General features: G+C 26.5%; 5 protein-coding genes across 5 annotated transcripts; 3 read left to right on the forward strand and 2 right to left on the reverse strand.

Annotated features, from left to right (window-relative positions):
* Nucleotides 1-4,638: 4,638 nt before the first annotated feature.
* GO595_001168 (uncharacterized protein) lies at nucleotides 4,639-5,694 on the reverse strand (the record flags this gene model as incomplete). The annotated part of the gene is made up of 1 exon (XM_067913937.1): nucleotides 4,639-5,694. One exon carries the CDS (start codon nucleotides 5,692-5,694, stop codon nucleotides 4,639-4,641), a length of 1,056 nt encoding a protein of 351 aa, XP_067778638.1.
* A 120-nt stretch (nucleotides 5,695-5,814) lies between these two features.
* On the forward strand, nucleotides 5,815-6,162 carry GO595_001169 (prefoldin subunit 2; the record flags this gene model as incomplete). The annotated part of the gene is made up of 1 exon (XM_067913938.1): nucleotides 5,815-6,162. One exon carries the CDS (start codon nucleotides 5,815-5,817, stop codon nucleotides 6,160-6,162), a length of 348 nt encoding a protein of 115 aa, XP_067778639.1.
* Nucleotides 6,163-6,492: 330 nt separating this feature from the next.
* GO595_001170 (60S ribosomal protein L18) lies at nucleotides 6,493-7,053 on the forward strand (the record flags this gene model as incomplete). Its single annotated transcript, XM_067913939.1, has 1 exon — nucleotides 6,493-7,053. The coding sequence occupies one exon, from the start codon at nucleotides 6,493-6,495 to the stop codon at nucleotides 7,051-7,053; it is 561 nt and encodes a 186-aa protein (XP_067778640.1).
* A 907-nt stretch (nucleotides 7,054-7,960) lies between these two features.
* GO595_001171 (ubiquitin ligase) lies at nucleotides 7,961-9,235 on the forward strand (the record flags this gene model as incomplete). The annotated part of the gene is made up of 1 exon (XM_067913940.1): nucleotides 7,961-9,235. One exon carries the CDS (start codon nucleotides 7,961-7,963, stop codon nucleotides 9,233-9,235), a length of 1,275 nt encoding a protein of 424 aa, XP_067778641.1.
* Nucleotides 9,236-9,587: 352 nt separating this feature from the next.
* GO595_001172 (pecanex protein 1) lies at nucleotides 9,588-12,668 on the reverse strand (the record flags this gene model as incomplete). The annotated part of the gene is made up of 1 exon (XM_067913941.1): nucleotides 9,588-12,668. One exon carries the CDS (start codon nucleotides 12,666-12,668, stop codon nucleotides 9,588-9,590), a length of 3,081 nt encoding a protein of 1,026 aa, XP_067778642.1.
* Between the last annotated feature and the right edge of the window lie 5,823 nt (nucleotides 12,669-18,491).

Below are 18,491 nucleotides of genomic sequence, written 5' to 3' on the forward strand. Positions count from 1 at the left end.
GAATTTCATAAGAAATTAATTAAAAAAGGACATAATCCGAATGAAATTTCGGAAATAATTCGAAATGATGAAATTAAAAAATTTCAAGAAATATCATCACAAACAAATTTTAATTATAACCAAAGAATCGAACCATCACTTTATGAAATATTGAAGAACAAAGTTGCAAAACTTGAAGAAAGTAATCACAAATATCAAATGTTAATTAAATTAATTCATCGAACGACAAATTCATCGATGACATTACCAACATCAGTTGAAAAGTTTCTTAATTCCACATAATAAATTGTTTTTATATTTTTTGTTGTCATGTATTTATATATATGCTTTGATACAAATTTTAAGCTTATGTTTGAAATTAAAATCTAAATAATCATTTTCGTTTTGTTGAATCAATAATGTTTTATGAAATGTTATCATAAACATGTAGAATTATTTAAAAAATAACGTTAATTATTACGAAATAATATAAAATGTTTCTCTTAATTGATTCATTAATTAATCATCAAGTTGACCAAGATGGAAATATTTTGACTAAACTCTCCGGATTTTTGTACGGTATATGCTTCGGCATTGTCACTTTTTAAAATTGAGAAGTTGAACATTTTTTTATTAAATGATCTTTGATCTTTCACTTATGTATTATCGAATAAAACTGGTTGAGGTGAGCTTCGTATCGATACTAAAAACGAGACATAATAACTTGAATTTCCTGTATAGATTGAACAAATGCAATAGTCGAATTTTTATATTTTTGACCAATAGATCATATTCAGCTCTTTCACAATGGACTAATAATACTGCATGTGATACATCAGAAAGTCAAACAAAATACTTTGATTAATTTTACTTTAAGAAGCAAGATCGGTATTCTCATTTTTGATTGAAAAATTCAACTTTTTCACTGGTTTATACTCTCAAATTTTAATTATATCAGTTATTAATATTTTCCACATGAGGCCAAAGGAACTTTGCGACTGGGAAACAATTCTATCAATAAATCAAGCAATTTTTAGTTTGAATGAAGAAAATTTCTCTATGTCTTTTGGTTTAATAATCAACAAATTTGATGAAATCCATCCTTTATCTTATGATTTAATTATTATTCAAATGATATATTATTCCTTTGTAATTAAAAATAATAAAGTAAATTTATTTTTGAATATTATAAAAGAAATAAGAAAATTTGAAGAGTGTAATAAAATCAAATCGAATATATTTGATATATTTGGGCGATTTCTTTATAATAAGCATACAGATGAATCAAATTTTCTTCTTGAAGCTATGATTGAACATAATTTTCTTGAACCGAACATTGTAAAAAACAGCCAGAGTGATTATTTTGTACATTATATTTCTAAAGATGAATTAGCAAAATATTTAAGGAAATATAGTTTTATAAATTATGAAGGACTTTCAAAGAATGATTGGGAGCTTCATAAGAAATTAATTAGAGAAGGACATAATCCAAATGAAATAGCAAAAATAATTCGAAATGATGAAATAGAAAAACTTCAAGAAATATCATCACAAACAAAATTTGATTTTAATCAAAAAATTGAACCATCACTTTATGAAAGATGTTCATTTATTAATCAAGAAAATGTTTCATTAATTGATTATGCAGCATTTTTTTCATCAGTTAAATGTTTTAAATATTTACTTATGAATAATGCTAATGTAAATAATACAGATAAATATGCAGTTGCAGGTGGAAATGAAGAAATCATTCATTTATGTGAACAAAATCATTCATCATTTAAAGGTGCATATGAAGCAGCAATTATGTTCCATCGAAATGATATCTTTAAATATCTTTATGAGAATAAAATATGTCATATTATTAAAGACTTAGGAAAGAAGTGTATTTCATCACATAATTATGAAATTTTTATATTTTTACACAAAGAAGGGATGCCAATTAGCGAAAACATTATAAATGAAGCAGCAAGAATTGGAAACATATTTCTCATTAAACATTTTCTTGAAAGTAATCAAATTCCGAAAGATATCTTAATATATTCATCAGAGTCAGAAAACATTGAACTTGTTAAATATATTTTAATGCAAGAAGGAATTGATATTAATGCTAAAGATATTTATTTGTTATATTTAAAATTTATTTTAATAATTTGATATTTCAAAATAATATTTGGAAATTATTTAAATTATTTAATACAGCACTTATCATGGCATCTTCGAATGGTTATATAGAAATAGTTAAATTACTTCTTGAACAAGAAGGAATTGATATCAATGCTAAAGATAAAATTTATTTTAATAATTTAAAATTTCAAAATAATATTTGAAAATTATTTAAATTATTTAGGACAGCACTTATTTGGGCATCTGAAAAAGGTCATACAGAAATAGTTAAATTACTTCTTGAACAAGAAGGAATTGATATTAATGCTAAAGATATTTATTTGTTTGATTTAATATTTATTTTGATAATTTAATATTTTAAAACAATGTTTGGAAATTATTACAAATATTCAAAACAGCACTTATTTGGGCATCTGAAAAAGGTCACACTGAAATAGTTAAATTACTTCTTGAACAAGAAGGAATTGATATAAATGCTAAAGATATTAATTTGTTTTATTTAAAATTTATTTTAATAATTTGATATTTCAAAATAATATTTGGAAATTATTTAAATTATTTGAAACAGCACTTATGTTAGCATCTGAAAATGGACATACAGAAATAGTTAAAATACTTCTTGAACAAGAAGGAATTGATATTAATGCTAAAGATAAAATTTATTTTAATAATTTAAAATTTCAAAATAATATCTGGAAATTATTTAAAATATTTCTTACAGCACTTATGTATACATCTAAATCAGAAATAGTTAAATTACTTCTTGAACAAGAAGGAATTGATATTAATGCTAAAGGTATTTATTTGTTTTATTTTATATTTATTTAAATAATTTTCTATTTCAAAATAATATTTGGAAATTATTTAAATTATTTTTTACAGCACTTATGTGGGCATCTTATGATGGTCATACAGAAATTGTTAAATTACTTCTTGAACAAGAAGGAATTGATATTAATTCTAAAGATATTTATTTGTTTTATTTAATTTTTATTTGAATATTTTTCTATTTGAAAACAATATTTGGAAATTATTTAAATTATTTTTTACAGCACTTATGTGGGCATCTGAAAATAGTCATACAGAAATTGTTAAATTACTTCTTGAACAAGAAGGAATTGATATTAATGCTAAAGATATTTATTTGTTTTATTTAATTTTTATTAGAATATTTTTCTATTTGAAAACAATATTTGGAAATTATTTAAATTATTTTATACAGCACTTATGTGGGCATCTGAAAGTGGTCATACAGAAATAATTAAAATACTTCTTGAACAAAAAGGAATTGATATTAATGCTAAAGATATTTATTTGTTTTATTTGATATTTATTTGAATAATTTTGGATTTCAAAATAATATTTGGAAATTATTTAAATTATTTAATACAGCACTTATTATTGCATCTTATAATGGTCATACAGAAATAGTTAAAATACTTCTTGAACAAGAAGGAATTGATATTAATGCTAAAGGTATTTATTTGTTTTATTTTATATTTATTTAAATAATTTTCTATTTCAAAATAATATTTGGAAATTATTTAAATTATTTAATACAGCACTTATCATGGCATCTTCGAATGGTTATATAGAAATAGTTAAATTACTTCTTGAACAAGAAGGAATTGATATCAATGCTAAAAATAAAATTTATTTTAATAATTTAAAATTTCAAAATAATATTTGGAAATTATTTAAATTATTTGCTACAGCATACACATATGCAAAAGAAAATGATTATAATGAAATAATTGACATGATTCGTAAAAAAGAAGGAATCCAGGATGAGATAACAGATAAAGCAAATGATTAAATGGAATTCTTTGAAAAATTTATATCATTCGGAGAAAAAAAAAAACTTAATGTCTTATTTGGTCTATAATTCCGGTTGTTCTTTACCTAGATTTGATGTCAAGAAAATCACATTGCATTTTCATGAATCAATTGAAGCAATATCGTTAATAATAAATAGACTTGATGTGTGTTAGTACCTTTATAATATTATTAAATATGTTAAATGATGAAATTTCGTCGAAACAATGCAATTTAAAATTAAAATTGTGATTTTGAATTTCAACCATATTTTTCAGATCTATAGATCGCCAATATGTGCATATGCACTAGGTTTTATTCCGATCAAATATATTGTGATCGCGATCTCAGAAAAAATATAAAATAAATCAAAATGATGGTTATTCAATTAATGGATGTTTTTATAGTACAATATAAATCTTTTTATAGTACAGTATAAATCTTTTTACAATTCCTTTTTGATCAAGAAGTAATTTAACGATTTCTGTATAACCATTCCAAGATGCTCTAATAAGTGCTGTTTCTAATAATTTAAATAATTTCCAAAATATTTATAGGGATTTGAATTTAATAAGACCTCATAATTTATATAAGATGAATAATATTTTGCTAAAATTTCAAAACTTATATTTTATTCAACAAAAAAAAGATTTAGATAGAAAATAAGTTTTGTTTAAACGAAACACATAATACAATTTTTATTTTAAACTAATTTCTTCATCTTGATGACTTAAGGGGCGGTGTTCTGATTTCTGGTTCTTTTCTTTGAGTTTTTTGAAGACTTTCAAACTGTTTCTTCAAATCGTCAATAGTTTTATATTTTGAAGGTGGTGTTACCACTGATTTCTTTTGTTGCAACATTGTTTTCACTTTATTGAATTCATGCTGTATTTCATCAAATGATGGCTTTGGTGACAACTGCAAAATTGGCGATCTTTTTGGTTCTGGCGTCTTTGGTATATTATATTCTTGTGTATTAATTTGTCTTCCATTAGAAGAAATTAATAAAAATGATTTCAATTTCCGCATAACATATTTATCGTCAGGAGAGTTTCCATTTATATTTGCAAGAATTAGACGAATTTTATCAAGCTGTTTCATGGCCATTGTATTTTCGGGTAGATGAACTGAATCGGGATTAAGTTTACTAATAAGTTCGGAAATAAGTTTTGTGCGATTTTCAAATTTTGTTTGACGATCTTTAACGCGTTGAAGTTCACGATTATAAGCTTGAAGATGGTTATCATAATCTTGTTGAACTTGATCTAGTTGCTGTGTAATGCTTCTGTAGTCATCAGGAATAAGATTCTCTGATTTTGTAAACCTTTTCCGAGCATTTTCAATTTTTTTCCGTGATGTCTCAATAGCTGAATGAGATATCTTGATGTTTGTTTCAAGGCGAACAAGGTCATCTGAAATTTGTTTGTATTTTCTCTTTAGTTCTTCAAGAGTAGTCGGTATTTGAAGTTTAAATGCTTCATCAAAAGATTGTGAATTTGAACCATAACTTGTTTCAATAAGCTTTTTCTCTAATTCTTCATTAAGGGTATCGGCTTCTTTAAATTTTCGAATCAAATGTAAACAATAAAATGCATTCATATCAAATCGTTTTGAAGTTTGAAATTTTTCTTTAGCAATTTCTTCTAGTCTGTTAATAAGTGCATCTCTTTGTTTCTTTTTTCCTGGATATAATTTTATGTATTCTCTGTATGACTCTTGATTTGGAATATTACTACGAATTAATGAAACCTTTTTAGTCCAGTTTCCATGCATTGTTTCTAGAAAACCTAACTCAAGAGCTTGTAAATAAAGTTTTGCGTTTGTTTTTTCGTTCATCTTTTTTTTAAACGGAATCCAGGGTGGCCCAGATACGTTTATTCCTTCTGGCCAGAAATGTCAATAAGCGAACAATTCAACAAATTACGTGAAGAACTCAAAGAACTTCAAAGCAAAAACATTCAATTCGAATTAGACATGCAACAGCATGAACGCGTTCTTGAATCAATTGCAAAACTTCCTGATGATCGCAAATGTTACAGACTTGTTGGTGAAGTTTTGGTACAAATGACAATCGGAGAAGCTAGGCCTGCTCTTGACCAACAAAGAGCTTCCTTAAAGGAACTCATTCAAACATTTACTGCAAAAATCAAAGCTAAGGAAGAAGAACTTCTTGCATTCCAAAAGGAGCACAACATACAAATTCGTCCTTTAAGTGAGGTACAAGGATTAAATAAGCAATGAGTAACCATACATAATTGGCGAAACATGACGATTCAATAAAAATTGAATTTATTAAAGTCTCATTTATTGTGGTGGGGAACTACATGTTTTATTTTTCCGAACAGGCTATTTTTAAAGATTATGTTTCTGAGATCATTTTAAAATCCATAAAAAAAATTGTTCAAATGAAATTCCTCTATGCTTCGAACGAATTACTGGAATGATCAGGATCATTTATTCTGGATTAACAGTTTTTGCAAAAATTATGGATTCTAATCATAGTGACCGTTAATCAACATAAACTGTCTTTAAAAAATTGAATAAAACCGTTTTGGCCGCTCCTTCTTCTTTATGGGTGTTGATCTCGACCACCGTGTTTCCCGCAAGTCAAGGAAGACTCCAAAGTCAAAGAACGTTCAATTGAACATGCTTTTCAGACTTTACAGCTACCTTGCTCAACGCACTGGCAATGATTTCAATAAGAAGATTGCCCACCGCATGTGCCTTTCTAACACAAACCGCCGTCCATATTCACTTTCACGCCTTGCTGTTGCTCTTCAAGGCAAAGAAGATGATACAATTGCAGTAGTTGTTTCAAAGATTGTTAATGATGAACGTCTTTTGACTGTTCCAAAGATGAAGGTTGCTGCCCTCAGATTCTCAGAAACAGCTCGTGCTCGTATCCTCGCTGCTGGAGGTGAAATTATCACATTCGATCAACTTGCACAACTCCGCCCAACAGGAGAAAAATGCCTCCTTCTCGAAGGTGATCGTAAGCGCCGTGAAGCTTGTCGTCATTTCGGTGCTGCCCCAGGTGATGACAATAGCAAGACACGTCCAAAGGTTCGCGCTCATGGCCGTAAGTTCGAAATGGCTCGTGGACGCAGGAAGTCTAGGCTCTACCACGTTTAAAAATGCTTTGGATATTTTTTTTTTATATTTTTGTTTAAACATTTTGAATTCAATTTTTAACATTAAACGTCTCCTTTACATAAAAGTGACGCTGAGAGCAAAAGTGTAAACAAAAATGGCCGAGCAAAACAAATCTTCTGCAAAAGATAACAAAACTGCTAACACAAAATACTTGGAACTATTATATTACTCGCAACTTCTTTCTGGGTGCAATTTTGTAAATTGTAAAAATCCTCATTGTAAATCATGTTCGCAATTTCAATATTCATTTTCAAATGAACAAGAAATAAAAGATACAGCAAAAAAACTTACAGAAGAAAATAACCAAAAAACATTATGCAAAGGTATCTCACCTTTATTAAAAAATGCAAAAATTCATCAATTACTTTATAATTTTAATCAATCAGTCAAATTATTCATATCACGTTCACAGGTTACTAAAAAAATTGAATCTAGTTTTAGCGAACTCTTCAACAATTTTCAAGCATTTAGTTTTGCTTTTCTAAAAGGTAATGGCCTTATAAAAAAGGATGATTTTCAATTTAACACTGACCTAATAATAGATTTTCATGATGCATTAAAAGAAAGACCAGATGATCTAATTTTTATATTTCCAGACATTGAACAAATTTTAATGCAACTTCAAACATCAAAAGAGCGAGATACTTTACATTGGATTCGGTTCATCTTTGTTTTATCCATATTTACACCTTGTATTCATCCTGATGCCGAGAAAACGACGAAAAAGTTCTTTGATAAACTTCTTCATCTTGACCGTAACTCAATGACGGTTTTCAACACAATTCTTATCAAAACCCCCATTTTCATTGAATATTTGAATGATCTTGCTCAAAAATTCATTACTCATCATATCCATATAAAAAATCCCGATCCACATTCATATTTAATGCATGAATTTGCGATATTTATTGAACTCTTAAACGAAGCAAACCTTCAATCATATAAACCATATCCACCTGAAATCTTCATTAATCAATCATTTTCATCATTAGTTTTTCCTGATCTAGAATTAAACTTATATGAACAAGGAATCTTTTCTTATATTCAAGTATCGTCAATACTTGACAAAAGTTTTATAGCTAAAGTTGTACGCATGGAACAAATTGATAATAGCACATTATCCGTTGTCATTTCACGTAACAATATCTTTGAAGATGCGAATACTGAAGTATTTTCATTACCATCTGATAAATTAGAGCGCCGCCTAATTATTAAGTTTAAAGATGAAAACACTATTGATGAAGGAGGAGTTTCACGAGAATTCTTTTATCTTATTACAAATATATATTTTTCACCTGACATGAATTTATTTGAACAATTTGAAGACGGCGGATTTTATTGGTTTAAAAAAAATGCGAATTCTAATTTGAAATATTTCGAAAATGTCGGAATACTTGTTAAACTTGCATTATTAAATTCCATTACATTACCAATCAAGTTTCCAATTGTTTTATATCGGAAACTTTTTAATGTAACACTTAATATGAATGATTTTGCCGAAATTTATCCCGAAACAGCTGAAGGGCTTCTAAAACTTCAACAGACAATGAAAGAAGGCGATGATTATGATATATATTTTTCGGTCACCGAAAAAGATTCTAATGGAGAAATTAAAGAAGTTCCGATAAAAGAAAATGGAATTGATATCAAAGTAACGAAATCGAATGTTAATGAATATGTTAATTGTTATATTGATTATATGTTAAATGTATCAATACAAAAAGAATATGATGCATTTCAAAAAGGTTTCTTTAGTATACAAGAATCGATTGTTATCGAATGCTTAAAATATACCGATTATGATATATTAATTAGTGGAATCCAAGAATTAGAATGGAAAGATTTGAAATTAAACGCAAATTACACTGGTGGTTATGTAGAGACATCAGAAACAGTGGTAATGTTTTGGAAGATTTTCGACGAGTTTCAACTGAAACAAAAGAAACAAATTCTGCAATTCATTACAGGAATTTCAAGAGCACCAGCTGGAGGTCTAAAAACAGTAAAAATCACAATACAAAGAAGTGGAGATACGGATAAAATACCAACGGCTCATACTTGCTTTAATACTTTGGTTTTACCGGATTATAAAAATTTGGAACTCATTAGAAAGATGTTGGAAATATGTGCTGCAAACGCTGAAGGGTTCGGTTTGGTTTAATAAAATATTTCATTTTGTATAATTTTGCGTTTTGTGAATTTAATTTTATAAATTATTTTGAAACATAAAATTATTAAAACAAAAAAAAATATTATCTGAAATAATATCTCTACTATTAATATCAATACCTTTTTGTTCTAAAAGAACTTTAACTACTTCTGTTTGCCCATATTCAGATGCTATTGTAAGAGCTGCTGTTTCAAAACAGAGTTTTTTTTTGAATTTTATTTTGAATTTACCGCACACGGCGACCGTTTATTTATCCGAAATTCCATTTAAAACGATACGGAACAAATTTGTAAAAAGATAAAATTCGATTTTACTTATTTTCTTTATATGTTCAAAAAATAACTCATTCATCATTCCTCACCTCATATTTCTTGAATTCCAAATAGTTTACATTTGAACTCAAAATCTCACTAACGTACGCGGGGTACCCCACTGGGAAATCACAGGACTGAACTATCATATTATTGAAGAAACGCGAGTTATGTTGGATAGAGAATCGCTCACTATCATCGTTTTGGAAGAATATCAAACTCTTAGTTTCGTTTGAATAAATAGCTCTCATCCATTCATGTTTCATTTGATATACATTCCAATTCTTTTGGTCAAGAGCAAATCGCATGACAACAGTTTCGCCATTAATCTTCTCCAATGAAATGATCTTCTTCTTGTTCTCTATGAACGTGTCGTGGAATAATTCGGAGTCCATATTAGTGACGACATTTTCTTCTTCAAATCCTTCAATGAAGTCATAGATGTCTTCTGGTGTACTTTCGTCGTTAAACATGCCAGCAGAGGCCATATAACAAAACCCTGTTCCGTATTGAATGACCTGTTGAATAATTGTCATCAAATCTGATGAGTTATAAACCCATGTAAAGTCGTCATTAAGTTGGATATTACCTTTGAACCCATCAAACAACGTAATATAATTTAAAATTCCGTTTTGGTTAAAGATATATGTGGCAATGATTGTCCATAAGCTTTGATATAATCGGAATTCTTCGGGTGTATAATCAAAGTGATAAAGCTCAAAAATGGCTGGTAATTTGTTGGCGGACAATTCAATGTATTCTTCTGATTGACGTAAGATTTCTTGATCAGTGGTTTCAAATGGACTTAATGAGGATGCTATTCCTTGGTTCTTGGAAATTATATGAGCAAAGGAATATAAAAATGACAATTTGACGGTGGCAACACTTGCTCCAACAAATGCACTATTAAGTTTGGTCTTCGTAATATCATACATTTCCAATGGAACTCCCATAGCCCTGATATCAACAACGAAATGTGTCGCTATTTTTGAAGCTTCAAAGTTTGGAAACATTTCATAATTAGATATCAATTCTTCTAATCTTCGAGCTTCACCTCTGTGACAACTTGTTTGGTTATTGTATTCAAGACCTCTTAATTGAATCTTATAACGGTCTGGTTCAATTGCAATTACATGTACATATGCAGCTAATTCACTTGACTTAAACAAGAATATATCACCAGCATTGACCAATCCCAAACGTCCTTGCTTACATATGTTTGCAAAATGAGCAGTTAAAGCTCTACATGCCGAAATGTACACAGGTGTTTCGACTGGATGTTCAGCGGCACCTTTTGTGAGTAAAGCTTTCAAATCGCTATCTTCGCTCATCGGCCAATTGAAAAAGTAATACGGCCTTAACGGTGCCGGCAATAAAAAATAAGGCAAACCGAATATCGCAGTATAAGAAGAACCAGTAAAGAATGACCAAAGCATAGAAGGTATTTTTGTCAAGAAATCTATAAAATGCATTGATTGAATCAAGTCGAACAAAATATTCAACAGTAATGATTCAAACCCTTCCATTTCATCATCTAAATCAGTTGGATCACGTGCATGATAAGTCAAATCCAAAAGAGGCAAAAACACTTCAAATTTTGTAACAATTAAAAGTGTTAAAGCGAGGTTAATAGCTCTATTTGTGAAACCTAATTCAATTTCGAATGTTAATACACAAATTGCAATAACAAATGCGAATACATGTGATTCACTTTGTGACTTATGTATTGCATGTGTGATTATAAATGCTAAACATATATAGTCAATTGCTTGATTCTGTAAACATGAAGCTATAAATAATGGCGCAATTACATATGAAGAAATTGCTCGTAATAATGGCTCGATGATTAATGTCCTAAAGAATCGTAAATGGAAGAAAAAGTACTTATGATTACATGTAAGTATTGGGATTAAGACATCAATCAATATGAACCATCCAAATGATAACCATTTAACTATTTCCCATGAATTCTTCCAATGGAACACGACAACATATGCCATTACAAAGGTTAACCCTGTTGCTATAATTGGTAAGAAGATCATATAAATTATACTTACTGACCCTGCTTTATGTAATGGTAAATTTGCCATAAATGTTGCGATAGTTAATGCTATACATAAGTTATATTCCGATTTAGAATAATGAAGTAATAAACTAATGGCTACAACTGTTATACTACCTCGAAGGAATTGAACTATCATACTTAATAATCCACTAACACCATTTTGACCAAACGCATAACGGTTAAATGCTTCGACGATAGTTACAATAACCGTCACGGGGTGCCCGAAATAACCAAGAATAAACCAAAACGGCATCAACATCAATCCGTATCGGCACACCATGTCAATGTATGGAGCGACTGCGGTCATGTTGATGCTCCAGTATGAAAAAGGTAATGTAAGAGTTGGATGTCTCTTTTCTAATTCAACAGTTCCATACCAGATGGCACAAACAATGGAAACTGCTAAAGATCTTGCAGAAGAATTCCAACAATCTGGTACTGATGTCATATATGGATCTGTAGAAGGCCATTGAAGAATAGAATAAAATCCAAAGGCACATACGACTGCAATCCACCATTTTTCACGTGCAAGCATTTGATCTGATAAAAAGGTTGCTAAAACAGAAGAAACAAAGGCAAAAATTGTCGCGAAAATTGCAGATGGTAATGTAAAGTCTGAAGGGAAAAGAATATTAACATCTTCACGTGAAAATGGTACATGGATAAGTTTACCACATACTGAAATAACATTATATGATTCATTTTCTTGCTCTAATCTTGTACTAACATCAAGATATCTTCCAGCATTAAGTTCATCAATAAAATGTAATAACTGTTCAACATCTATACCAGATGAAATGCAATCATTAACAATTGCATCTAAAGATGGCTTATTTAATTCTTTGACAAGGCTTTTTCGTAAACTCCATATTTCATCCGGAATTTCTGATGGCCTATCTTCGCCAGATTCTGTTGATCCTGTCAATTCAAATGTTTTATTTGCAATAAAATGAATGAACCAAAGAATAAACTTGATAACAAAAATTACTACGGCAATAATAGCTGAAACTATGAGTGTAACTGTTCTTGATGGTTTTAAATATAACATGAGTTCGAAATAAACAATAAACCCAATATAAAAGAATAGCCGAATGAAAGTGACAATAAATCTGTTCATGAAAAGGAGACCGCCACTAAGTGAACATATAATTGACGAGAAAAGTTCCATAGCTTCTGTTTGTCACTTTCAACTGGAACTTTTTCAAAAATAAAAACCGACTTATCATTCAATTTTTTTACACGAAAAACACATTTTCCCTTTAAGCATAAACAAAATCCCTTAAATGCAATTAAAAAATTTTTATTCCCCAATCATGGAATTGGGGTTATGGAGTTTAAATTCTGGTTTTCTTCATTATAAAAATATTCCATTCTTTTTTTTGCCCATTTCTTCAACCGTCAGAACTTTGAGGCGCCCTAATCTTTTGATATCATTTTAACCGTTTTACGCTTAGAATTTGGTATCGAATTTTTACAACGTAATTCATATCTTCATATTTACATATTTAATTGATTTCTTATTATATGATTATATTACAAATAACATTTATAGTAATATATATGAAATATTCAGGAAAAAATTAGAATAATTGCTGGATATTTGCATTTTTTGAAAATTAATTTCTGAGAGGTTCAACGGTTTTGATATATTTTGCATTCAAAAGGTTAGACGATAATCCTCGTGAATTTGCCAATTTTTAAACGTCAATTGAAAAATCAAATTTAATTATTTCTACAATTTCGTATCAAAAGCTTCTTATTAATTATTAGTTAACCAAATGAATCTGTTATTTAGCACATTCAAAAAAGTGGATGTATTATCACAAAGAAAAAAATTTCAGTATTTTTCATTCGTCAAGTTAAAAAAAAAATAAAATTTTTATTTACGCATTCTCCTATTTCTTTCATGTTTTTCTGTTGTTGTCTCCGCAAAGCAGTTCAAGCACGCGAATATTTCTGTCATTAGCACGTCATCAGACTCTTGGTACTGCGTCTTCACTGACATTCCTTCGCATCCCTCTACGCACAACAATCCTGCGACTATTTCAGCCAACATTTCAGTTGATGCCTGATCTTGTGCATCTTTAATCATTTTCCAGCACATATTTTCTATTCTTTCTTTAATCACAGCGAAATCGCTTAGGAAATGTTTTAATCCATATATAATACATTCCGCGATTTCATCAAATTTAGGTCCGAAAGAACATTCACAAAAGCTATTTCCTATATATGTAATCATCTCAACTTTTTCCTCAGCAGTTCTTTCAGCGAAATTATAAAATATTAATTCAGGGAAATTGTTCGGTTTGAACTCCTTAAACTTTAGTCTTAAAATCCATTTATAATTATCACGTGCATATACCACAAACGGCAAAACATAAATCGAGATAATTAATGGCTGATCAATTAATTGTTGGATACAAATACTAAATAATTCGAGAACTAAATTCCGCGTATCTTCCATTTCAAGTGCTTTTGTTAATGCAACCAAAAACGCGAAAGGAAATCTTGAAACGAAATCAATATTAAGTGATTCAGCATATGCTTTAACACCTGAAGTTAAATTACCTGAATTTTTTAGTTGTGAAAAATCGATATTTATTAATGAAGTTTCAATTATTTGAGTTAATAAACTTATTGCAGATTTACGTATTGAATAATTCGAATGATTTGATGATAATAAAGTTGTCCAAAATAATATAAATATTTTGTTAGGTTCAATAATTGTATTAATTGATTTCGATAATATTATAAATGCAATAATTAATTCACGTTCTCCAAACTCTGATATCATTAAAGATGGTAATATATCAATATATTTTTGTGCTAATTCTGGTTTAATTATATTATGTTGTGCTGCAAATGCTGATTTAATATACCATGTTTCTTGATTATCATCAGGTTTATCTTCAATCATTAATCGTAAGAATTCTTCATGTGAATTCTTTCCATTAAATAATGAAATCTTTTCGAAAAATTCGATTAAATCAAATGATGAAAAATATTGATTTTCGATTATTGTATCAAATTCTATTATTAAATCATTAGCATTTAATGATTCTAAAATAGTTGTTAAAAATATTTTTATGTTTTTTGTGGTTTTAGATGTAGAATGTGTTAAAGCAATTACTAAATAAAATAATATGTTTAATAAATTAGGAATTATAAAATTGGTTGATATAAATGGTAATGATACAATGATTGAAAAGATTTTTTCAAATGTAATTTCGGAATTAAATGATTTCCGTCGAATATTACCATCTAAGAAATGAAATATTAAAATTTTACCAAATAAATTACTTGCTGAATGATCTATTAATGCTTGCATTATTCGTCTTAAGATTATAATATTATAATTACATGAAAACAAATATTGAAATATTAATTTTATTGCAATTTTCGATTGGATTTTATTCCAAAATGGATATTCAATTATAGATAATATATCATCATTTTGTAAAAATGGGAAAATTATATTTAAGAAATGATTTATATAACATTTATTTTTACATGAATTAATAAAAATTACAAATAATGGCATTAAATTTGAAAATATTTGAATATTACTTTTAGTTAATGAATCATTTGAAAATAATTTTTTAATATAATTCGAAATAACTATTACAATATCATCAAATATTTCTAATTCTTTAATTTCATTAAAAATTGTATTTAAATTCTTTGATAAATTAGTAAATGTATAAATATCAGAGTTATTAATTTCGGATTTATTATTATTAATTTTATTAATTATTGATTCATATAATTGTAATGATGGATTATATAAGAAATTAATGTTTGATGACATTAAAATTATTGTAAGTCCAATTAATTCAGCAATATAATTATTTGATATATTATTTTCTACTTCATCAAAGTTTAATAATAAATGTTCAATTTCAAATTTATTTCTCATTGCTTCAAATGAATTTTTAATTTCTCTAAAAGATTTAGTATTTAATTCACATATATTATCATTATTAATATCTTTAAAGATAACTTTATTTTCGACTAAATTAATTGAAGAAATATTATTAATAATTTGTGTAACTTTAATTTCTTTATCATAAAATTTAATTGGCTTACTTAAAACAAATGAATTATTTCGTATATATAATAATGAATTAGAATTTACTTCGAAATAACCTCTATGATCATAAATATTATTAAAATCATCAATATCAAATGTATAATTAGTATCAAGTTCAAAATTAATTTTAGATGTATCATAATCAACAATAATTTCTTTTAATTCATTGATAAATTTATTAGATGGATTTAATAATGTAATTTTTTGGATTCGTGAAGTAAATGAAAAAGGTAAAAGTTTAATAATTGTATTTATTTCTTCTTTACTTTGATGGAAATCTTCAGATGCATCTATAAATAATTCGATTAATTTATTTTTAGAGAAATGTTGACAAAAATGATATAAATTAATATTAAAATCTAAATCAGGTATTAATTTAGGTTTAATATAATATGATTTAATATTATCATTTTTACCAATATATATAATCCAATTTAATGATTTTAATTTTAATTTATTGATGATATTCATTTCTGAAAATGTTCGAACTTCTTTAGTAATTGGATTTTTAACTTTATGTATTATTCCAATATTTGGTGGTTTATTACTTAAATATTTTAAAATAATTTCTTTATCTTTTCGAAATGTTTGACTAATTAATAAAGGATAATAACTTATTGAATATAACAATGAATTAATGAATTCTAAATATTCTTTATTTGTTTTTAAGCATTCAATAAATTCATCGATTTTAAATCCCATTTTTTTAATATCAATAGCTTTACCATAAGATACTGGATCTTTTAATATTTGTTTAAAGAAACATTCAATAACTAATTCATTTAATATATTTTTATCTTTAATAATTTTATAAAATAATTTAATATAATATATAAAACTTATCGATGGTTGAATCATTGATATAAAATCATGAATTCGTGAGACTTTAGCTAATACTATAAAATCTTCAATTGACCAATCATTAATAATTTGTTTAAACCATGCAATATAAAATATTGAAAATCGATTAACTTCTTTTAAACTTATTAAATTCTTTTTATATTTATTTGTCATATATTCGAATAATTTATCATGAATATGATAATTAATACAACATGAAATACCTGCACGTATTAATTCGATATTTAAAATTGGTTTTCGAAACATTTTGAAGTTATTCTTTGTTATTATATCATAAACATTTTCTTTAAAATTGATATTAATTTGTTGGATTTTATTATTAATATTTAATGTATGGAATTTCTTATATATTGATTCAGATCGTTTTAATGATAAATTAAAATTATTTACAAAGTTATCCGATGATGTTAAAATAGGTAAAGCCGATAAAGATGATACTTCTGATATTTTAACACTACTTGTATTTCGACTTGAAGTAGTTTTATTAAATCTTGAAAAGAATCGACGTTTAGTAGAACGTTCACTTTGAGGTTGATGAATTTCATTATTACTACTATTTGATTGTATATCAAACGCTGGTAAATGTATTAAATTCCTTTTTGATCTTTTATGAACTTTTCTTTTAGAAATAGAATGGAATTTAGTGTTAAATAATAAACATAAAGATTCAATTAATAATACTTTAAATAAATGATTCGATTTATGAATAAATGTTATATATAAATTTAATACATTATCAATATTATTAATTAATATATTATTAATTGATTTTTGTATGTTTTTAATATAATGACTTTTATTTACATATTGTATTATTATATTAAATGATGATAATACATAATTAAAAAATGAAAATGATTTTTCTTTTGAGTTTAATTCTGATATATTTTTATATATTAAAGTTAAATCATAATGAAAATCATTAAATAAAATTGGTAATATTTCACCAATAGTTTCTGTAACATCAATTGGATTTTTAATTTTATAATTTAATGAAGCTTCAATTAATGTAGTAATTATAGATTTTTGTATGTTTATATTCTTTTTAATATTTAATGAATAAAATGAAGTTAATAAATGACAAATAGAATCTAATAAATTCTTTTCATTACCATTAGAAAATGCATTAAATTGTATTAATGAAACAAAAATATTCATTAATTCTTCCATTATATTAATATCATTTTCATCATTAATTTGTTTAGAATCTAATAAACATGCAAATAATTCAATAACATTAATCCAATATAATGATTTATCGAATTCAAGTTTTTTATATTTATTAATAATTTCTTCTTTAGATATTTGGAATAACTTTTGATATGAATTTGTATTTAAATATTTAAATGATTTGACCATTAATTCATCTTTAAATGTTAAATTATTTAAATATTTCAAATTTAATAATATGAAATTATATTCAATTGGTTTATTATCTTGTCCTGGCATTGGTGTTAACTTTAAGAAATATATATATTTACATAAATATTTCGTCATTATCGATACTCTTTTATGTGAATAATGATATATAAATTCTTTTTTATTATTATCAATTAATGTTAAACTTTCTTTTTGTATTTTATGATTAATAAATTTCATCCATTGTAAAAAGATATATTTAATTGAATATAATAATATTTCATCTGTTAATTTAATTTCAGTAATATTTAATGGAAATCCATATATATAATTTATATTAAATTTTTGTAAATTCTTTTTTAATAACTTTGAAATATATCCTAAAATTTTATCATTTGAGATGAAATTAAGATAAATTGATACAATTTCAAGTGATTTAATAAATTCATCATCAAGTTCATCATGAATATTCTTATAATCTAAAATTTGAAATATCCATTTTAATAATCGATAAAATAAAAATGGTAATACACTAATCGATGGTGATAATATTGAAATTGC

Source organism: Histomonas meleagridis, assembly GCF_020186115.1.
Source record: "Histomonas meleagridis strain 2922-C6/04-10x chromosome Unknown contig_120, whole genome shotgun sequence".
In the NCBI taxonomy this organism is placed as follows: Eukaryota; Parabasalia; order Tritrichomonadida; family Dientamoebidae; genus Histomonas; species Histomonas meleagridis.